General features: G+C 38.5%; 1 protein-coding gene across 1 annotated transcript in view; it reads left to right on the top strand.

Moving 5' to 3' along the window:
* Nucleotides 1-24,436, top strand: part of LOC117300122 (BMP and activin membrane-bound inhibitor homolog) — a 43,198-nt gene that overhangs the window by 9,694 nt on the left and 9,068 nt on the right. Inside the window, exon 2 of the mRNA XM_033783825.1 lies at nt 14,340-14,663. Within this exon, the coding sequence (XP_033639716.1) occupies nt 14,340-14,663 (324 nt within the window). The remainder of the gene's footprint in view (nt 1-14,339; nt 14,664-24,436) is intronic.

The raw sequence follows: 24,436 nt of genomic DNA, 5'->3' as shown, positions 1-24,436 counted from the left end.
TTCAAATACTAAGTGTTTTTCCCAATTCTCAAATCGTCTGGCATTTATTACACGATTGTTGACATGTATTTTTGTGCATAACTTATGCTAATCACGAAGAAAACATGTCCAGAACCCGAGCTTAGCTGTGCCTAATTTAGTAATAAAGCACCTTATTTGTAAGTAGGATCATGAGTTAGGTCACGTGTCCTTCGAAATCTCCTTCGAGATCCAAATGGATTCTGGTCAATGAAAAATGAAAACCAAATTCCCGCGTTTTGGTTTCGGAGGTCGTCTGAAATTGCTCATCGACTATCAATATTACAGAACGTATTCCACTCGCTATTCAGTTATTATGGTCGATTTCATTAGTCAAGCAGACGACATGGAGACGACATCATGTTACCATGGTTACCGTAGAAGTCATATTGAATGCTCAGCTGTGAACACCGTCTTAATGAGGCAGATTGAGAGATGGACGTGTGATGATGGTCGTCTTCTTCAAAAGACGCCAAGCCTAGCATCTTCGCCTCATTTTCAATTTGACTACTACAGAAACACTTCAGAAAAGATTGACTTGTGCTGGTTGTTCAGGGCATTTTGTTGGAGTCTTAAACATCAGTTGACACGTTGGATTTGAAAGTCATCACTTGGTACTTACCTATTCCCTACTGGTGTGAAATTGATTGAACTTTTGAGCTCTTCGGGCTCAGGAAATCACATCCCACAGTCATATCACAATACTATAGTAACTTATGATACTTTCCACATGTAATAGCCGTCTTGTATAAGGGATTGCCATTAACGGCAGCCTTAAAGCCATTGGACCCTTTCGGTATAGAAAAAAAAAGTTCACAGATTTACAAATAACTTACAGGGTTTACAGAAGGTAGTGGTGAAATACTTCTCTTGAAATATTATTCCATGAAATGCTTTACTTTTTGAGAAAACAGTAAAACAATATCAATTCTCGTTAACGAGAATTACGGATTTATTTTAAACACATGTCATGACACGGCGAAACGCGCGGATACAAGGGTGGGTTTTCCCGTTATTTTCTCATGACTCCGACGACCGATTAAGCCCAAATTTTCACAGGTTTGTTATTTGATATAGAAGTTGTGATACACGAAGTGTGGGCCTTGGACAATACTGTTTACAGAAAGGGTCCAATGGCTTTAACAGACGCCTTGCTCGCTGCAACAGTCGATTAGGCGCCATAATTATGATTTGGCAACATTTTGACTCTGCTGGTTGGTCGTTAGGGGGGGTCGTTAGGGAGTTAATGAAGAGCTTGGTAGTATCACGTGTACAGAGTAAAGATGTGTTATGTAATGAATACAAGGTGTGACGTCTTACTACCTGCATGTTGTTTGCTAACTAATTATTTTAGCTAAGATACGGAAGTTGAATTATTTATTTATAACAGCAGGTTTTCGCATTCATTACTGAATCTGATAACGTAGGGTTTCATAGCTTCATGTCCATGCGCAGTCGCTCATCACTATCAGTCATGATTTCTTTATTCATTGCTTCCCCTCACCCCCTCACGCAGATTAATATATCTCTTACATTCCTTATAACTTACTCTTGCTTTATGTGTGAGTAATGATACATCTTTTCAATTCAAATCAAACACATCTTTTCCATAAAACAGTACAAAGTCATAACAATAATTTATAAAGAAGTAACAAACAAATAAACATGGCTATTTGACAAGGCAGAGAATCATCTAGGAGCCGAGGCTTTTTCATTTCAATTTCAACCATGACGGCAACAATCTGATAAAATGGTCACCTTTATAGCTTTGAGAAATGTTGAAACTATTATTTATAATGGCTAGCAAGAGATTGAAGAAGATATCATAAAATGATTGGAACTGTCAAGCTGTCTTTCAAAGAACTTATCTTCTAAATCTACTTACTGATTATATGACTTAGTTAATCGTACATCATACTCTAATCTACTGAAGTGGCGGCTCTGCAAAACACTACATGGGTATCCTCAATTGTAATATGAAGAAGGAACTTTTGAGTTATGTTTTAAGGATTTAATTTTTTTAAATTGTCACAGTATTATGACACCATATTTGTAAATCTCTTTTGAGTATTGAGTAGTGTTGGTTCCGAGAAGAGCTGTGGTTGATAACTCAACCTTTCGCTCAGTTATGCTCTGATCGTCTTCAGGAGAAAAGCGTTTGTTCATATTATTTATTTAAGATATTGATCAAAAATCAGACTTAAAAATTAAAGGGCCGTCTAGACATCTCCAACTTCATTATAGATTTATCAACCTGTTTTTCTTTTTTCCTTAGTCATGTCCAAAACTCATTGAATCCAGAAACGTATACATTGATTAGTTCGTCTGGTTACCTTTTAACCTTTGTGATTTCCCAGTCTTTATAATATCCCGAGTTGCTTCTTTTTGGTGGAATGAGATTCAGAGAAATGCAATCTCAAGATTCTCAACTAAACGAAAATGTCTGTAGCCTGAGGCAAAATTCATCTTGGACCTACCTCGTACCATTGACTTGGAACAAGACTAAATGTATACATTAGCAATACCAAGGGGATCGATCATCCGTAAGAGTACTCTTGGGAACAAGGATAAATCAGACATCAACCTTAAACGATGGCTACTTTATTTCCAATATTACCAATCAAACTAATTGACTTCGTTTTGTTTTATGCTCGGTGTCTTTACTCTCGTGCTCAGATAACATTTAGTTTGGGTTGTTATGTCTTGTTTATTAATGCTATAAATGACATTCCCTTGCTTACTTACAACACATCGAATTTATTTCCTTTGTATAAGTTTCTTGTTCCAAGTAAACAAAATTCCAAGAGTGATTTCAGTGCATCTCAGCTATGATTATTTCATAGCGCTGTAGGGTAAAATAATGCATTCATTAAATATTTAAATCTTGTAAGGGTATAGATAGGTGTTAAATAATAATAATTGTGGATAATTTACATTTCAGGAACATTTTAAGGGACACGAAGGCGATGACAAGGGGCGATTACCAAAATACCCATCATGTGATTAGGTGAGGCCTTGAAAATGTATGTTGTATCGGACAGGACTTTGCTTGATTAATGGGAAGTTTCCGTGGTTTCCAGCATTCTGTGAAATTTGAAATTCCGACGGTAACAAATTCTATTAATTTTCCTCGTGTTTAATTGAAGAATGTGCCGCAATTTCAAATATGAAATGTTGCTATTTTATTTACAATATTCTTTCTGTTTTAACAATTTTTCTATGTTTGATCTGATGCATACCTTTGAGTAAAATGTTCTAAACGTCTGAACTAAATAATCTCTTATTCATTGATGTTTGAAACCAAATACTTATAGATTATGTGTTTCGCCACTGTATGAAGCCCCAGTAACAAGTCTTAAATCTCATGGCCTATGTGAATAGATCCTCATTCTCATTACCCTCTCTGTCGTCATAAAATGTAGAGGCAGGAGCCATTAAGTCTGACTAAATCTAACTTAGGCTTCTTGTAGTACGGTCATTATAAACCGAAGCCAGACTGATTAATAACCGTCGCAAATCATTTAATATTCATTACTTTCCACGCAGGTTGTCATTACCCTATATATAGATTTCTCATGAATATTCATCGGATATTCATTACTTCATACTCGTTTACTCATTAGCCTGTATCTACTCCATGTCATTGCTTCTTAGACATCGACAGCTTTCTTATAGCCAGGGATGGAAAATTTCAGTCTTTTACCTGAATTCAGACTTAAAAAGTCAGCCTCCTTGGTTTCAGACATTTTTGGCCAGCAATGACTGTCACCATCGACTGTTTACCGTATAATATTGTTGTTTCCTTTCGAAACTACTGAAAGTTATATTTCTTACTTTTGTGCCATAAGCGATAGCATGATCGTTTCCCTTTTGTGACGTCATGATGCATGAATATTCATAAGGTAACACTGAGACCCATTAACCCAAATACAGTTTGGCAGACATCTTCAACTGGCGAGAACTGCTCTTCGATTTCAGTCACTACATCATACTCAAATGGAGATCACTGTTAAAGAAATGAAATTACTCGATAATGTCTCCAGGTTGAATTCTGATTTGAAGTTCAATTTGATTTGCCTCATTAAGTTAAAAGCATGGAAATCATGTGAGAGTCGTTTTCTGATATCATTTTGGCCCATTTCGGGGCGACTAGGTTTGCAGTCGCCCCAACTCACCTTCCTGTGACCGACTGGCTACTAAAGGTTGTAGTGAAGAATAGGCCTGGAAATTCATTCCTTGAGAGGGTAAAGCCATTTTCATTCTGCAAACGGCACTTCAATTGGATATGGGTAACTTTTGAATGGGCATCAAAGCCAAGACCAGGGGCAACAGAGGCCATGGCCCGCACGGCATCCATGTGCACGGCATCCATGTAATTCCAGGCCGGGAAGAAACAAGTACTATTTCATTTGGGAAATCTTTCACCAAATGTAAACACGAGATGGTTAAATTGGGTGCGTTCGTTTAGCTTCCCTGGGTCGACCCCGGTGTGTGGCGGGTTTTTTTTCGCAGGACGAGTGTGTGCAGATAATTACCCACGTTCGTCCTGGAAAAAAAATCAGCCACACACCGGGGTCGACCCAGGGGAGCTAAACGAACGCACCCATTGGAAGCTGTTCGTCCAATATTTTATACGTTTCGTTCATTTTTAATATCATGTTTGTACCTTACTTTCCCAATCGTAAGTTTGTGTCTGGATGTACGTTGGAATTCATCGGTGTCGCTTTAGAGTGTTTTCAGCAAGGGATTACTCTGATGTAACTCTAATGATATCCATTTTTTTAATATGCGGTTTACGTTATTTATGTTCCTGGTAACCTTCCAACCTCCTATCCATTCTTCACCTTGACAAGACAACAGTAAACACTCCCATCTTGTAGACTGGCACCCCACAGTGTCCTGATACGACACACCATACCAAACTACCTCATTACGCCATTCCCTCTAGTCTAACGGGCTCGCTATATACTCCTACCATCGGGTCCTCGTAGCTTGTCTGCTCGCATCATACCTACTTCAGATCTATGCCTAGAATAATTGCTGTAATTGCTCTGCCAAGACTCCAATCCATCAAGTTTGACAGACTATCCGGGGTCAGGAACAACAACCAACAAAGTTTCTCAACTACTAACCAATGAAGGGACAATTTCGATTCTAAACCGCCAGTTTGGAGTCTGGGTGCTGATGGCAAAGATATTATAGTCAACTGTTGTAGGTTGTTTTTCGTCTTTGTAAGCCCTTAGGCAATTTGAATAATTTCTAAATCAGTAAATAATTTTCCAAATCAGTGGAATTAACAGTTTGGTATTCTGAGTTCAGATTCTAAACCGCCATTTTGTGTCTGGGTGCTGATGACGGACAGTGTCAACTTTAGTAAGGATTTGTTTGTTCTTTGTAAGCCTTCGGGCCTGAGGTACAAATTTGAGTAATTTTTGAATAAGGATTATGATTAACGAGTTGGACTAATTTTTCTTGCTCCGCGGTTGAGATAAATCACCGGTAACTTTTGAAAATCTGAAATGATAGGAGAAGAATGGTCTGTCATGATGACTTATGTCATTGCAACCACCTTGTCAAAAACTCACATTACCCAAAGGGATATTATTATAACCATCGAGAATAACTTTGTCCATTGAGGTATTCCAATGTATATATTAGAATCAGATACACTCGTTCCTAGTCAATATTGTCGCAACGTACTGAACTATTTTGGGCGATATCCAACGAACTGATCACACAAAACCTGCTAATCTTTCTATCTTGTGTTGGTACTCGTCTTTACCCCACTCATGGAGCTAATCAAACAGGCTTATCCATTGAGTGGCCGGCTAGCTGGTGCCGCTCGGTCGTTAAAGGAACCTTAATGTTTACAAACTGAAAACACAAAGTTATTGATACTATAAAGTTTAACCGTAAGAAAAACTTCATCCGTATAGTTTGAATATAAACTTTTAGTGAGCACTATCTTGCATCAATATCATGAGATTGTAAGACATGCGTCTTTTGTCCAAGCCTATGTAGAAGTCTTTCTTATGAATTAAGTGTATGTTAATTAACAATTAAATCTCAATAAATCCAAACACTTGCTGTCAATTAAAATGCACACAAACATGACGTCACAAAGACGTAATCGGTGAAAGACATTTTATTTGATAACTTTTCTGATGACATGCTCATTGACCGTTTATTCAATGGGACTAATCAGCAAGTTATTTTTAACTTTCAAATAGTTATTGGTGTTTAGTTTGATAAGTTAGTTTAAAGCAAATAATATTGGTCTAAACACGGAGATCTATTGTTTAAATTGTCGTCCATGAACTGAAGCCCACTTATGATCACTGAGCCTGGTTTAGTTTGTCTTCATTTTCATTTTGAAACTAAAATAATAAACACACACGTGTACACAAGTTTGTTCGAACAATCGTCTCCAACCTGACAATACACATTGTCTGAATTGGTCTTTATTTTGTTGAAAACAGGAAACTTGCGGTCAAGTATTATACACAATTTATGTACTGTAGCGGTACATGAACGAGGCGACGTTTTGAAAACCTACGTCCCTACGAAGTTTGAGGAATAATGGGTCGAACAACATCATGACATTGAAAAGTTCCATGGTTTGAGAAATAAAACCGAAACAGAAAGGTCCGTGAATCGAAAACAGGAAGCGGACAGAGGGGCGCTTTCGCAGGCAACTCTGGACCAAGGCGGAAATAGGGTCAATGTTGAAACCATATCTGTGCGCGACATCTGGATGTGGCGTTTTTATACTTTGGGGGGGGGGGCAGGTAAACTCTCACTTTTAAACCAATTATATGTCAAACTGAGCCGTTTAATAATGTATTGATCAGTTACTGAGCCCTGTGTCTGGATCCATTGATAATCTACCATTCAAACCTCATCTTATTATTTCTTTGAAGAGCTTGAAGACATTTCAGGGATTTCTAAGTGGACTTACTGCCACATAGACCACCAAGCTAGCTCTGGTAAAAAACAATCTGCTGTAAGGTTGTGGGTTCGAATCCCACCAAAGTGATTTGGCTGTGAATTTTCACAGAACTCATGAAAGTGCAGAGTAGTCGGTACAAATCGGTGTAGTGGTAGAAACAAATTATACTCATTCATTTGTTGTTTTCAGCAATCTGAAAAGTCATGGGTTCGAATCCCACCCAAGTCATGATTTGCCTGTAGATTTCTTAACTAAACTCTTGGAGAGTACTGATCATACAGTGCTTAGTACACATTGGTGTAAGGGTCAAAACAAATTATATCCATTGGTTGTATTTGCCTCAATCTGTTAAATAGGAAATTTGTGCACCACCTGCGGGCATTAAAGTGCCATTTTGTACCCAGAACCGGGATACCATTTCTGTCGCAGGCACGTCATCTGCCAAATAGAGACACGGTTGACGGGTTAATTCTTGACCCATATTTGAATCATCATCGCTAAAAAACTGAAAAGGAATCCTTGGCTTTTTGTGGGGAGTAGTCAAGAACATACATTACCCAATCTGAGTATTGTTCAGCTTAGCGTCATAAATGTCATTTCTTTTGAATGTGATGTGTAGGACTTGGAGTTTGTGACAATGCGTGTTGTTTGGATAGAACTTGTGCGCCCTAGAAAAGGAATCTCATCGGTCGATACATATGGAGAAAAAATTGTACCAGAAAAAAAATAGATCAAAAGGATTAATTCAGTTGTGGCGCGCGTGATTGGGTTTTGGGTTGAAGTGAAAAATTGTAGACTGTGTGAAATTTGTGGTTTGGTTCTATAGGACCTACAGAGTTTAAGCCAGGATGTGGTACAAGGGAGTCTAAATTTGCTTGAAATTAAAAACTGGGTGTCCAAATTATTAGATTCAGTACATTTTCATGTAAATGACAGATAAAACAGGGTGTCCAAATTTATAATCGTTCAAAAGACATCCAGACACCCGTCTGGTTAAAACACTTCGATTCCGTAGAATAAGAGAACACTTGCTTCCTATTCTCGACTTAGACTTTGATAAGATCGTACGCATTCTGGTTTAAAAAGAGGTCTCCACGCAAGAAAGTCGCGAGAAGAGTGACACTGTTTTCGTGGTTAGTACTTTTTAAGCCATCATGAAAGAAAATATTCCCTGAACTTTTTGCGTGTCTGTAATTGCAAATGATATCCCCATTGTCTTAACCTGTTTCCACCCAAACCTGCAATTTCTCTTCACTCTGTACTAGTAGTCAAACTGAAGTCTTATGTCCAACCTTATGGGACAGAGAATCGGTAATCTGCGCCTTCGAATACCTGACTATGTTATGATCGTCTGGCCGATAATGGTGATTATTAGATAGATGGGGGTAAGGGGAAATGCCAGCTCAGCGACCTGTCCGTAGAAGTCCTTCTGGGAGTCAGGTCTGGTTAGTTTCTCAGTCTCTCTCTCTCTACCGAGTTCTCCTTCTCTAGTCTCGATCAGTAAAAGACGTCTGGTGTTTGTCACTCACGATTTATCCACAATCTCTTTCTTCTCCTCGGTGTAAGAAAAGAAAAAAGAGAACTAGTGGAGAAAGGATTTAGTAGCGGCGCTGTTTTTATCCGCATCTTGCAATTAGGTGGTTTGAAGCAAGATGCCTCAGGATATGTGTAGAGGTCCTCTAATCCGTGCTTCTATGAATGGATTTGAGTCTTTGGGACAAGTAAAATCCTTTTGGCTTTTCAGTACAGTGTAAACCGCCCATGGTGGTGTTTTTAGTCTAGTATTGTGTTCTAGTCAAATGAAGGGTCTGTATATGGTGAAGTGTTTGTTGTGTATTAAACCTGTTTATGGTAGTAACTAAATAGCTTTGAGCTCCGTGCCGATGTTTGTAAAATTTAGAATTGATGGTTTTGGAAAGGTTTTTGGGATGTTATAAAGCAGATTGCTTGCACACGTAATGGGGGCCCTGTTCAAAATCACGGTAGCCCCGGCTACATGTACGTCAGCATGTACATGTACTCGGAACAGCATTAGAAAAGTGCACGTTTTCTAAACAAAAAATAAATAGTTACGTGTGGCCTTACGTTTAGACCATAGCAGGGTCTGTTTAGCCTTTTTGAGAAAGACTCTACTAGGGTCGAAACATCATGACGCGCCAGCCCATAATTAATAATTTTGTGCATTTATATCATGGTCCTTTTGGTATAGGTTAGTACTTAGTAGTTCGCGATCAGCTAACTAATTTAGTTTTCTAAATAACTAACGGAGCCCAGCACCAATCCGTCGTTTCCAAGAGGTCATAAAGAACCACCATTTACTGTATACTTGATCCGTACAGAATGTGGCAATAATGATTTGCAACATTGCAACATGGTGCGTTTTCACGGTTTGGAACTAGTCATAAGTCATGCCATTTATATATTTGTATTGGATTGTGTAAAATAGCCTCGCCCAGGTAGCCAAGGATTAAGATATCAATTTCAATAGATCTGTTATTTCTCACACGGCATCCTAAATGCTTTACTATTCCGTACTTCATCACGATGACCTTAGAGAGTCCGTGCAGTGACGAAGTACAGCACCATGATGACCATCCATTAGTCGGATACCAGACGATTGCCGCCATCATAACAACGTCAAAAATGACCGCTATTCTTTCCCGCCATTTCCAAAAAGGCCTTATGGCGCCGCGGGGGAATGATGTGACGTGCAGTTATGATTGAATGCTAACTCCTGCTGCATCTTGCAAGCCAGAAAACAAAAAAACCAACCCGCCATGTTGCCAACTTATTAAACAGACGCAATTGTGTGAGTTGGTCTGGTCATATTGGAGCGTTTCGTTTGGTTGGATCGTTCAGCCACCATCGTGTCTTACCCGAGTGCCGCTCGAGTTGAGCTAATTCATCCCGACATCGATAAAAAATTAATCTGTTTGCATTCTCGTTTGGACTTTGATGCGTGTTGTGTTCTATAAAGTCAGTCTATACGATCACTGAGGCAAAATAATGGATCTATATTCCATTTTATAAGTTAAGTAGTTGGGTATAATATTTGATGGCTACGTGAACACAGTGGATAGCTTTTGTACAACGGTGTTTAAAGGCAGTGGACACATTAGTTATTACTCAACAACATACACACAACTTTCATGGTAATGCGCAACGGAGAGCTTTTGATAAGCATTTTGAGAAACGAAACAACTCCCTCTGGATCTGAGAAATACTTCAGGTCCGAAACCTTTTTTAAGGCATCTAAAAGCCAACAATTTGTGCAACAAGGGTGTTTTGCTTGTAATTATTTTCTTCCAACTTCGATGACCAATTGAGCCCCAAATGTCACTTACTTGTTGTTTTATGCATCAATTGTTGGGATACACCCAGTGAAAATACTGGTCTTCGAAAATTACAAAATGTGTCCGGTGCCTTTAAGAACATCTGCTGATGAGAGTGAGACTTGGCCTAATGTAGGACCAACATTATTGTATTGTCGAAATATTACAATTGAATGGGTACTTTGATACGCGTCACTTGCTTCCCTTTAACACAAAGCGTGCTTGATGAAATAAACGAGCTGTCAAAAAAACATGTTTTGTAAATCACAAACAAAGAAACATTCATATCTGCCAACATGCCGGAAGTTTGTAACAAAGAGTTGAGTAGTTATATTAAAGTTTAAAACGTAGAATGAACCTTTTATGGACTATTTTCGAAACCGTGGCTCGCAGCTTTGTAGGCTCCGACAATTATTGTCGAGTGCGATTTCCAGGTCATTTTATAATTGGCTAAAATGATTACCTTATGACATTAAACTTGTCATTTGTTATGAAACCTCTTCAATGTTAAGATATTAATACAGAGAAGTGGAAGTCCTTTAAATGACTTTCTTGAACTAAACATGATCTCGTAATGTAAACCTTGTCTCCCTGTATAAACATTACACGGTTGCAGGTAAACCCGACACCCAATTATTTTTTTTATAAAATATGAACATTTAAACTTTGCGAGAACATTTGTAGATGATTTATGAGTAGTTATCGTCAACTATTATGACGAGAAGTATAAAAAGTCACTGCAGGTTTTGTCAGCCACATCGACTTGATCATATCTACATCGTGTTTTAATATCTTATGTTCTCAAAGAGTCGATTATCAGCCAAATCATAGAGAGTTAATTGTCATGCGTGGGTGCTGCAACTAAAACCACTGATGGTCTATGTTCTGAATAAAGGGCCCTGTCACATGGGGCGTTTTTTACAGGCAACTGCCTTCTACTATTAGACAACTTTGGTAGCACATGGGTAATTTTGCAAACAGTTGGTCTAATACTTTACGGAGGAAACGAATGCGATTGCCTCCATGCCTTGGTGCCCTTGAAATGCTCCAGTAGAAATTTACAACTTCCTCACAGGGTGCCCTTTTCCAAGGAGAAAATGCCCTGATGCCCTTGCCCTTTCAAAAACGTAGCATACAGGCCGTAGCACATGAGTATTTTTTCAAACATGTCTTATGATCACTAATATTAATAACAGTATGTGAACATTCAGATGGTTGTAAATGCCTTTCTTATTAAAGATTGCTTGGAACTGGTTGCCGGTAATGAATTTAAAAAAAGAACTTATTTAATGGTTTTCTGTAAATTCCCTTGTTAGCATGCCATACTCACTGTTCTGAATTCACCGGTGTACTATGGAGTTCGTATGAGGAAGTATGCGGTTAAGGGGCGCGACAGCACGGCGCAGTACTCGCTTCTCACCCCGTTAAAAATCTAGTGGTGATTGGTGTGTGAGCAAAAACTGTGAATGAGGCGATGATGAAGGTTTCAGCTATGGATGTAGAGGGTGCATGACGTAGGGCAGTTTAGGTAAAAAGGAATTTCTGAGAAATTGTTATGAAGACTTAATAATGAAGTAGACGGTCCATATTAAGCGTTTCAAAGCTAATACAGGCATACCTAAGAAACTATAAAATTAAAATAAATTAAAAGGTCGCAATTTTCTTGTAATTCAAACTCAAATCACAAGCCTGCACAACTTTCGTAATGGATCTGAGATTTGTGTTTGGTTTGATAAGAATCTCAGACGGGAACCTCTGTAGTTGATTACGCAGCTGTAGCGTGTGTCCTCATATACTTCCTTCCATTTTGAGTATCTTGGAGGTATCTTTAATATCCTCCAGTCATTTCAGTCACCGCAAACTAAAATTATTGAGGAAATTTTTGTTCCGCACTTGCGAGGAAAGAATCATGCTAGTAAGATCTTGGGGGAAGTGAGTGATTTTCTTGACGTTAGACATCGCTATTGCTAGGTCAACTGTGAACACTGACCCGATTGCGGTTTCTCAAACTTGTTCTAATGAAGACTTTCGTATCACACTGAATGAAACGTCGAGTGAATTCTATTTATAGTATTATCAGTTTACCTCCAATAATATAATGACATTTTAAAGCTCAATTTAAAGCTCAAATAACGGTAACAGTTGGGTCAACTGTGAACACTGGTCTGGATGTGGTATATCTAGTTTGCATTGAAGACCCTCGCATCACACTGAATGAAACGTCGAGTGAATACTATTTAAAGTATTATCAGTTTGCCTCCAATACTATAATAACATTTTAAAGCTCAAATAACGGTAACAGTTGGGTCAACTGTGAAAACTGGTCTGAATGTGGTAGCTCTAGTTTGCAGTCTAGTGAAGACCTTCGTATCACACTGAATGAAACGTCGAGTTGATTCTATTACCAGTTTGCATTCAACATTTTTATAACATTTTAGAGCTCAAACAAAGGTACAGTTCTAATAATTATCCACAATCAATACATTCAAGAGATTTTACGATCGAACTGCTAACCAGCATTTTAATGAAAACCATCGTAACATTGTGATTGACACGTCGAGTCGAGTAAATTCTTATATCAGTTTACCTCCGTGATTGGGCACAATTTTCAGCCCATTATTTCTTTGCACAGTCCATTACTTGTTATTTTCTCCAGACTAGAACCACTGTGACTAGCCAATAATTTAATGGGTTGCTAATGGGTTAATGGCCATAAATATATACTTGCGATACATGTAGTTTAAGGGCTATTTTCTCTGTTTGTCACGTAGTGACTACTGATAGTTTCACATCAGCAACCCATCGACCCTTGAAGATGTAGTAATTAAACACACTCCTTTAGAAATTGATTCCGAAATCGCTCTCCCAAACCCTAAATAAAATGGTGGACCCGTCACCCGTAACAATACCCCATACCCGTTGATGGAGGACAAAATCATTATCTGGCGAGAGTAGTCTCTCTATTTTTTGATCGTGGCTTTAAAGCAATGGAGCGTGCGTGGCGCCAGGAGATGGCAGCCGAGCGCCTGTTTCTTCCTCGGTCTATTCATCACGTTGTTCGGTTGCCCATTGTTGGTGTCGCTTCTTACTAGTCGGTGTCTCTCTTCTTTGCTGTACGAACAGCATGGGGTATTCAATCCCTTCCACCCTGGTCCGTCAGTGTTTTTCTAAACCCATAAGGAAACCCATAAGGAACTGCAGACACCATATCATTGTCAACTAGACAATGAAAGTAAAGAATCTTTCTTTCTCTCAGTGACAAACTGACTGGGAGTGAGCAATGAGGCCTCCTTGGCTTGGCTTGGCTTATATAATAAACCATCATCCACGCTGTTAGCCTGGTATGCAATCAGTCTAGCTTTAGCCTCCATCTTTAGTACACTGTTGGTGACAGGTCTAATGGTTTGTGGTCGGCTCTTTTGTCATCTACCCGCCTAAGTAAATCCCACTTCTTTTTGTCTCTTTTTACTGAGTGACACGAACTTGCTGTCGGCAAAGGAAGCTAGTCGGCAAAATATTGTTAGAATCAAAATATATCAATCATTCTTTCGCAGACGTGTTAAGCCCATAAGAGTTATTGTTTGAAGTTTGTGTATAGAGAGCGAGTCACAATGTAGTAGCAACAACAAGTTGCGAAATCGAAAAGGTCTCTTGAAAACAGTTTTTTTTATGGAGACTAAATTTAACAGTCAACAAGTTGTTTTGATGTTTGTAAAACATTACATGACGAGTCAGTGGTTAAAACTAAATCAAAACCGGAACAATACTTTATCTAAAGGTTACCTGAAAATAAGTGATTTTGGGAAGATGTTTATGTCAAGAAATTAGTGTCTGAAATAAATTAGAAGTTGGAAGAAACATTGTTCCATACATATGGTTTTTGTATTTAATTTTAATAAGTTTCATAGTGAGAAGGTATATTTAATTAAAAGTTACCTTTGTGTCGTTATAGGCTTTTGATCATACCGTACTACAGCAGACGTTCATTTGTTGTTAAAAGACGATTGTAATAATTATTGGTTTTATTTTGTTATTTGCAGGTCAATTTCACTGTTATTGTAACTCACCACGCTGTGCATCTTATAACTACATGTGCGAATCTCAACTTGGCTGTTACTCCCAGCTTGTAGACAGTGATGTTGAGTCCGATGATCCTTATCTTCATGGATGTATCGAGTCAATCACGATGGAGAAATGTGAAGAGATTGCCAGGGCTAATGAATCCACATCTACCCCTGCTCCCGAGACCGAATCAGCTAGATTTCAGGAGTTAGCATGCTGCTTTGAGAGTATGTGTAACAATGTAGACGGGTCGAAGGTCAGGACGGGTCAAGACAGGCCAAATCAAGAATATAAGTTGATTGGTAAGTTGATTTAATAAGTGTTTAAATACTTTTGCATTGGGAATATAATTTGTATAACACCGATGTGTATATCACTGTATACTCGGCACATGGAGGTAGCTACCTCCATTAAGTTGTACCGAAACAGTTCTGTGAGGAAAAAAGTTATTGTATAAAAGTTGACTGCCGCGTTTAAAATGGTTGCAATTCATCATGCTTTCATTTATACCAATTAAGAACTAAGCCCAACTGTGGGTTGTGTTTCCAATCTCAAAATTCTACGCGTGGTTCTATAATAACGATGTGTTTCTTCCAACATTGCATTCGCCGTCCTTCCCAGTCCATCCCCCTATTTCATGCATTCTGTCTACAGATTCTATAGATTCATACAGATTCATTGTCATTGGTTGTGTTACGGCAAAACTTCACAGCTTTTTAGAGGTTTTTGTTTAAGTTTTAAGGAAATCGTCTGATAACAAATACACGATCTCTTGTTGACTATCCAAATCAGCACTTCTCGGTAAATAACGCGCAATGTTTGTAACCAACTCTGTAAATAAGATATGCTTTCCCAATCGTCCAATGAAGTACATAAAGTAATTTAATTACGGGGATATCACCTTACTTCGGCAACTTGCGATGCCGTGATGAGGGCTGATTATCCGGGCGTGTCATCTCTGATTAGTGGGTCATTATTGGCGCTGTTGCAACCCCTGGATGACCATCTGCGTGTGTGAGAATCACTGACAACTGGGTCTCATTCTTTCCTGTGGTTTTCACTTTCTAACCTTATTTTTTTGACTTGGAAGAATGTGATTTTGGTGATGCGGTTTTTTAACGTCAGGTGGCTTTTGTTCAAGGCAACTTACTTAAAACTTATTCCTGAACGTTTTGGGTCAAAACGGTCGGTTTGCTCAATAATTATTGCAATAACGGTCATATGTGTCCTGACAGATGTTAAGATGTTTTAAGGCATCCTTTAGTGATGTTGCTAATGCTTTGGCTGTGATAACAATTATTGAAATATCAGTTATAAAGTTTACTTTAGTGGACGTCTTCTTCGCTATTTATTACAAAAGTTTATCCATAAAATGGTTACTGCTTTTGTTTGGGTTTCAATAATCGTCAATTAGAAAGGTGAATCCGCTAAACTCTTTCAAATTTTTCCTTTTTGTCGTCTCTCGTAGCTGAAAAATTGGCTTTCTGAAATTCATTTCCCCAGGCTGTTCATTCGTCTCTGCAATGCTGAATTTCACTTTATTTGAGAGCCAGGTCTGGACTATGTCTCTCACATTCAAGAGCCTTGGTGTTCAACGTTTGCATGGATTCCATGTTTACTGATTCATGTTCTTAATCTGACTTTGGATCAAAAACAAAATCCAAGCGATTAAGCAGATCATGTCCGTTTAATCCATTAGCATTGCGCTGTCGTCTGCGCCTCGACATGGATGATTTAAGAGTAACGCGTGTGAATGGTGAACAATCGAAGCCGCCTTGAAATATTGCGCACAGTCCCGCGCAAACATGCCACGTCGTCACTGCCTGGTAACTACCAAGCCGGCTTGGGTGAACGACGGCTGTTTGATGATTGAGAAAGAAAACACTTCCATTTAATATTATTATTTTTCACTCTTTGCTGTTTTACTCCATCGTGTTGTTGTATAGATGTTGTAGTTTGGTATTGCGCTTTTGAACATAAATGCCTGTATGTTTCGTTTTTGAAAAGGCACCAGGGCATTTTCAAAACTTTCTACTGGAGCATTTCAAGGGCACCAAGGCGATAGCCAGAGGGCACGGAGGCAATCGCCTTCGTTACCTCCTTGAAGTATAAAAACTGCATCTATACTTTGTTTTTATTATTTACTTATTGGTAGAAATGTCATTACCGGGAATCGCTAACTAAAGTAGTAGCCTACTGAATTTTATGCAAAAATATACCAATTTGTTTCAGCTCTAGTACTGCGAAGCCTACCTGAAGATTTCGTGTTCTATGCAAAACGCGCCTTGAGTGAAAGTCCAAAGATTGGACTCACAACTTCACTCCTACAGCCGTTTAGCGTCGTTTAAATCATTTCACTAAATTACTTAACGGCTGTTTGTTGTATAGCTGGGACAACAACAAAAAAGGTTGATGCCATCTTCACTGACCCTTATTCAATGATTCAATCTGACTGGTCGTCGACCTATCGTTTGCTTATTAAACCATAGTGTGGAATGAAAGCTAATAACATTACTTTGCTGTGTGGTATTATTAATAATGAGGTATAGTTGACTTGTGCGGGTATCTAAACTTGGGAATAATTAGTTACCAGGGAATATCCAACGATCTTTGTGTTCAAACTCTTTATTTTACTGTGCCTCATGTTTATGTTTGGCAGTGAATGCATTTCACTGTATAGGCAGAGAGAAAATGCCACACAAATGGCATATATAAATAACTACTGGAACATTTTCGCACAAAGCTTGTTCAGTTTAAATAACTTTGCTCTGCAAAATTGTTGGATAAGATCGTTCCCCGTTTGGCAACTGTCTCTGACTGGCTTTCGCAAGGTTGTACTTTCATGCAATAAACATTTTCAAGTTGCTATAAAGCTTTCCTTATTTCAAGAAGATCATGATGCCTTTACCAGTACGTGCACAAACCACACCTCCTTGGACATGTCATTTGATCCTGTAGGCTTCTTGAGGCGGATTAATGTAAAGTAACCAACGAGAAAGGTATGTGCCCATATCTCGACGCAGTATACTGACCACATTGCAACTTAAGGATCACATAACGAGGTGACGTATTCGATGTGACAGATTCCTTCAACCCGAAAAATCCCAGTTGAGCTCTCGAAAGCGTAAATGGGTCCTTAAAGGAGTGTAGTTGTGCACATTGTAGAAGTATGCTTCGTCTTCAAGAAATCAACTGTTTCAAACACATTTCATGAATAGCAAAAGTACTCTCACATTTTATTTTGTAAATTGATAAAACGTGTCAGTTTTGTAGATTGGAGACAGTTTCTTTGGCATTTTGGACATTTTTAAACGTTGCTTCCAAGTTGAGCTTCAGACTAACGTTTTAATTTCTGGTTGAAGATGCCAACTTTGCTAAGCTCTCAAGAAAAGCCGAATCTTTAAAAGAGATTAGCCTATAATCTTGAGAGGAGATTAACATCAAAGTCGGATCATTGAGAACTGGTCAAGGGTTATGCTTTTTCTTCATAGAGGCCTATACATGGCTGGTTGTTTCAATGGTGTCTGAAAACATACGGTTTCTGTGTGAAATGTTTTCCTCTGAAATGAAGACATGTTCGAGAAATTTGTATGAAAACCTAAGATCTAACTGATTTCGGTTTACATACAACCAAAATTAAGGACAGTTTTACTGATGATATCCTGCAAATTGTGCATGGTTTTCTCTTTAATTTTCCCGATTAAAAACACTGTATTCGGGAAAAAATTACAGGTTTGTTATTTGACGGTTGATTACACAAAACGTGAACACGGTGTGCCTTTATTTTGTCAGCTCAACTACTCCTATGAACCATCGTCCCGTGCTGAAAGTGAAAGCATAGATTGAATGAAGGTTGAAGAGTGTTCTACAGACCAGATGTTTTAGTGATACCAAACCACGACCCCCTTCTCCCCTCCTGTCTGTGGTAGCCGTTAATAGAGTTTTGATAACCCGGTGGTAAACGTTTCTGACCCACAGTGACACCAAGTCTTTGGATCCGCAAACATTATTTCTACGTCTGTTCAATATCAACTCGATCAAGGACCCCAGAAAGCATAATGTCAGTTCAAGCATGGAGCTAAGCCTACCTCCATGGTTCAAGTAGTTTAGAGGATCACACCAACAAGTTTAATTCATATTATATATAGATATGAAGAATTACCCCTCTCGCCCTTTTTTTTTTGAGAAGGAAACTTTAATGTGTTGGTTTTCAATGTCACGCAAAAAAAGTAAGCCAGTTGTGTTTAAGCATAAAGCAAGGGTTTAAGATAGCTGGGTTCTAATTTTTCGGCAGTTAACTTTGTTTAACATGCACTGGCCGAAGTCATTGTTCAGCCTTATATTATATTAAAGAAGTAATATTCCAGTTACTTTTAAAATCAGATTTTAGTTTTGCAAATTATGTTCATCTTGTCTTGAAATTGTAACACTGATTGTGACGAAGCAATCATCCTCACCGTCACCGTACGTGATTTGAGGTAATGATAATAAAGTCGAAATTAAACGAGAAATGCTGTGTTGGAGTTTATATCAAGGTCGAGGAGACTCAAGGTTCAATGTCATGACACGTCTGAGTGGAGTTTTAGATTTAACCAAGATGACCTGCTATTGTTTGGGGACTGAGAATGGTACCCAGGGAATAACCCTGATTGGTCTGTACCCACCTGTCCTTAACCAATGATAATTAGATATAATCATCACATGACAAGAACAATCCAGACACACATACATAAAGGAAGCTTTACTCTTTTCTCCTCTCATTATTGCTCCATGCTCCTCTCAAGTTCAGTTTCCATAATTATCCTATCCTCTCCAATAATCAAATTGTGTCATTTTAGCGATTGGCAGAGAGCAGATGCACATCGTCGTAGGGTGTCGTATTTCAGAAAATTGAAACCACCTTTGGTTTTTGCTATCATCGTCAAACGAGAAGTAACCCACGGGTCTTGCAGTCAAGGCGAGAGCTTCAATCACTCCTCGCCCCGTCTGACTCGGTTGACGTTGGGGTAGAACTACGGGTCATTCCCGGGGGGTTACCCGGTCGGTTTACCCGCTCCGAGGCTGAGCGATTGCTCGCTTGCCTTGGGTTTTCACTGGTTCTGTCTGTTGGGTTTCTTTGGGTTGGAGGTGGGTGTGGAGCAGGTGGGGGTGTTGGCACACTTTCAAGGAGCAAATGAAATACTTTTTTAAGAAGGGTTTTGGTTTTTATGCGTTAAAGCCTGTGTGCATTGTTGTTGAACTTTTGATAATTTCAGAGATGAGAAAGTTAAGACTTTTATCTGAATTCAGACTTTTTAAAGTGTACCTGGTTTATAATCAGATATGCTGTATTTGTCTTTGCTCTATAAAAGCAAGGATTGGGCATTTCAAAGGCTTTCATCTGAATTCAGACTTGTTATTAAAAGTCAGTCCGATGAAGAAAAACTGCAGTTATTTTCACTTTTATAGAAATATTGCTCTGTTATCTTCTCTAATGTTGAGGATATTGTTCCTTAGCTCTGTGCATCTAAACTTCAGAGAGTAAATGCCTTTAGTTTCAGACTTTTGTTTGCATTTATGGGGGCTTGTTTTGGGGGTAAACCGTGTGCATTGTTGTTGAGCTTTCAACAATTTTCTCCAGTCCAGAGGTGATACAGATAATAGCAAGGGTTTATTTGTGACAAATTCACCACTTGGATTTAACTTTAAACAAGAAATTTGTAAATAAATATTGATGATGAAATTAGCTGCGGGCAGGTTGCCTCCCAGATGTGTCTACCATTAGTGACTTCACGGCTGCAGTCCCCTCACCATTTATTTATTCCTCTCAAAGTAGAGTTTCAATCCGCACCATTTGTCACAGAGATCAAGAAAATTCATCTGTAATTTTCAGCATCTGTGCCGCCACAGCAAATCGCAAATTATGGAAGAATATTCGGATGGTTTAATGCGGCAGAGCACGAAGGTTAAGCCATGACAGGCAAATGCATTATTGTGGAAGGCACAAAGAGTTTCTGATAACGTCTTAACCATTGTGAGGTGTTGCTGTTGATAATGTTGTGGATAAAGTCTTCAACATTTTATGTTGGGAGTATCCTTTTTGTGATACTCTATGCCTTTTAAAATAGGCCCTATACCGTTGCGTTGGCTCGGTGCTATGAAGTCATCAATTTCCTTTTCAGGTTCACAATGATCCAAATCCAATGGTCATTAAACTAATGTTTTTTAGCAATTTGAAAAATATAAATCAAAATCAACAAACAAATGTTTTACTTACTAAGTTATTGTTTCGTTTTGCCAAACAAATGCATTGAAGGCCTCTCTTGACCAATACAATACATTAACCAGGAGCTCAACATATAAATGCACAATCAATTTGATGAAATCGTTAAAAATTGCCCAGTGACCTTTATATAAGTCATATCCGAAGATGGATGCTTGGAAGATGACCACGATCTGTCTGTCCCACTTTGTCATTGAAAGTTTGAAAATGTCAGGTGTGTACAAATAAATTTGTAACCCAGGAATAAAATAATGATCTGCAATTAGTTTCAGGGACAAATTAAAAAGTTATAAATTCCAGCATTTGTTTGTATTAATTCAGCAGAGTTGACCTAAACCCAGTGTTCGCATTCTATTTAAAACAATCTCTACATTATGTATAAAGTAAAACAAGGTCGCCACGCATTCATTTGTCTTGGCTCATTAACTTCATCTTTCATCATTACATCCATTTAAAAGTTGCTTGCACTTTTATCATGGAGCCAACTTCATCTCATCAATATCTTTGAGTCAATCAGGCGCTATGATGTGTTACTGTTGTGTGGCGGTAGATGGAGGTAGGATACCAGACCTATAAGTAGGCCTTGATATTTAATGGTTAATGATGGAGTTGTTGGTCTTGGTGCCAGCCAGTCGATGTGCACTACCAATGAGACTCGGATGAAAGTACTACCAATCGACCGTATCGCAGTCAAATAAATATTTATTTAAGCGACTGATATAGAGAGCCTTGATAGCGGTGAACTTTCTGTACTTAAAGTGAAGGTAGAAGACATCAAATCAAATTTAGTCTTATTTTGTTTGGCAGGATAGTTGTTTTCCTCCTACCACCTTGTGGGTGTGTGAGCCAAATTATTGAAGATGAGGCAAGTGTGAGGAGCAGTGCTCCGTAATTTGGGATTATCTCAGTTGATGCAGAGCTTGTTTGTAGCTTGTTACAACGTGGAGGAAGGGATGTTGACATGAGGATTAATCAAGAGTTTAACGAACTGTTCAGGGAAAACTAGACAATATCGCCTTTAATAACGAAAATGTCACGAGCAAATTGTGGTTCGATTTCGAGCAGATAATTAATTAAATTTATGGTTTTTGATGAGTTTGCTGTTTAGGAAGAGAATAAACCCCTTGAGATGGTATTCCTTTCAAAGTATTTCGGATCTTAACGAAGAAATATTTGCACTAAAATAATTTAAAACCCATACAGTTTTCTTAATATTTTACCCCTTGTTTTTAATTCGCCAAGTCAAATTAAGGATCAAAATTTGTGATAAATGTAATCTTCCAAAAACAAATGCCAAATAATCTTCAACTTGGGGAAATATTTTACAAATACTGATTTTCCAGATGAGGTCCATTTCCTTTACTCTACTGCTAGTAAACAGGACATTCGTTGTTTTTCAGTTGGCAAATGGAAGCTGTAAAATTTATTAGTTCCCTGGTTAGTCCATCTCCTCAGTCTTTCTTGATTGAGGGTCCTTCCTGATTTGAAGCCCCTTAGTCTGGCTTGTACTTGATGTGTTTACGAGTCGGAAATCCGCCCTGTGTTTCTGTGTTTACGCTGTTATTGTGTGATACACCATGAGGTTGATCTATAACACAGGTTGACTTCCTTGGTCAAGCTTCATTTGGATTATAGGCATGTGATGTCACTCAGTTACACCCATGATGATATAAAACAAAGAATACTCTTTTTCAAGAACCTTTTTAATTCTACAATTGTAATTTGAGAGTTGAGGTAGGATTATATGTTTTTCAAGTCAATTTATCTTATAAATTAATTAACTGAGAAAATAGAGTTGGCTTTTGCAACTGCTTTTCAGCAAAAAGGCCATTTATAAAACATTTTTTCACTGCTTTACCTGTATTCTAAAATATTTCCTAACCAATATTTCGCATCTCCTTTTAAAGAATGAAGAAATATCATCTTTTCTTGAAGATTTCTCTTTTTCCACTAACTACAATCCTCCATCGGCAACTGGTAGTTCCTAACCCATTGAAACGTGTGCTTTAAAGCAACCACCCCAGCTCACGTAATGAACTAAACTCATTCAATCAATTAATCATTGCGCCGACTAGCCTGAGCCTAATTGCCTTATCCCAAACTCCAATGACGTATCACATCCTCTCCAATCGTCGAGATGAGTTCTTGGTCCTGGTTGGGGGGGGGGGGGGGGGCTGAGATGAGTTTACAATAACTCATCCAACGATCGCAGTTGGCGCAATTTAGCACAGGGACTAGAAATTCTTGACGGCGTCGACGCCACAGAGTCCCGTCAGCGACCGGGGCCTGGTTGGACCAAGCCAGGGGCCCCTCGCCATCTCCACTACGCATCACGGTTATAACAATCTACGGTGGCCAACTCCAACCCCAATCTCAATGTTTCATCTTGGCAGCCGGGTGACGGGCCTTACGAGGCTTTGATTTATGGTAAAGACTGAGTCAGAGTTCCACGGTAGATGAACTTGGCTTGCTCTGGGCTTTGGAACATGTTTTGTTAGAGTATTAAGAACAGACCTCGGGCTCATCTCGACACTGTTACGACAGAGCCGGAAATCTGTTGCAAGAGACGCATTAATATTTTCACACTTCCGCGGTGAAGTGACAAGAAAAATATTCTTTTGTCTAAATTGTGTTTGTGTTTTTGAATGTCAACCCTTTACGAGCCGATGACTCATTGGCTGGGATGAAGTAAATTTAATTATTAACGATCAGAGACAAGATTTGCACTAAGATTTTGTATCTGTCTGTTGTGGTGATGGGAATATGATATTGAGATAAGTCACAGTTTAACTATGCCACGTCATTTGACGTCATAGTCATCAAGTGGTGTGAGCGGTCTCTCACTGTGCAAGTATCTTAAGAGACATTTAAAGAAATAAATGTTGTTGTTTTTTATGTTATTTTTAATTGAAGCTTCGTGGCAATTACAATTAGTGATATTTCAAAACAATAACATAAACTTTTCTTTGGATGCCCATTAAATGCAGACGAAGAGTTCTTTGCATCTTAATGCGTTCTGAACTGCCGTTAAAACTCCTTGTCCTTAATCCATAACGACTTTCTGCTCGTATTTAAGACCAAATATATACAATATTTTCCACCTTGCCATAAAACTGCTTTTTTTATGTCTGTTTGTGTTTCTTAAGAGTCTCAATATCTTAAGAGCGTCCCAAGCTTCGATGGGAGATTGTCAGAAAATGTCGTATATTACTCTTTTTAGAACTAATATTGTCGTCATAATGTGGGAGGTGGAGCTGTTTGGACCTCGTCTTGAAAGTTGAAACGACTGAGTTTTATTCTTAACTTTATCATCAACAAATGAAGGTTGTGTTCTTTAGTGTAATGGTTTAAGAGTGAAATCGTAAGCAGATAATACCCATAAGGAGTTAGTGATCAATGATGGTTAACGTCTATTTTTATCGAAACATAAAACGGTTGTAAAGTTTCTTTATATTTTATACTTTTTGTATGGAGTTGGATGTTCGTTTTGACGGCTAAGATTTGAAATGGAAGGAATTTCGTCAACATTTTTCATTACTTTTTTTAATAAAGGTGTGTCGCCCTATAAGAGAAGCTAAATTTGATAGATGTATTTTGGTCATTTTAAAGGACAGAAGATATTTTATTGTGTATGTCTCCCTGAGAGAAGGCTAGGTGCCAGTTACATTTCATCACTTTTTCGTTACATTGTCGCAAACAGTGTGGTAACCTTAGGCCGTCTACACTACACACTAAAGTTGTCATAGAAACGCTCAGTCGACTGAAGCGAGTTGAGATTAATCTCGGTTAATTCTGTGTATTTTTTTGCAAGTT

This window comes from Asterias rubens, chromosome 15 (assembly GCF_902459465.1).
Source record: "Asterias rubens chromosome 15, eAstRub1.3, whole genome shotgun sequence".
Taxonomy (NCBI): Eukaryota; Metazoa; Echinodermata; class Asteroidea; order Forcipulatida; family Asteriidae; genus Asterias; species Asterias rubens.
This window is presented reverse-complemented; position numbering and strand designations above follow the sequence as displayed.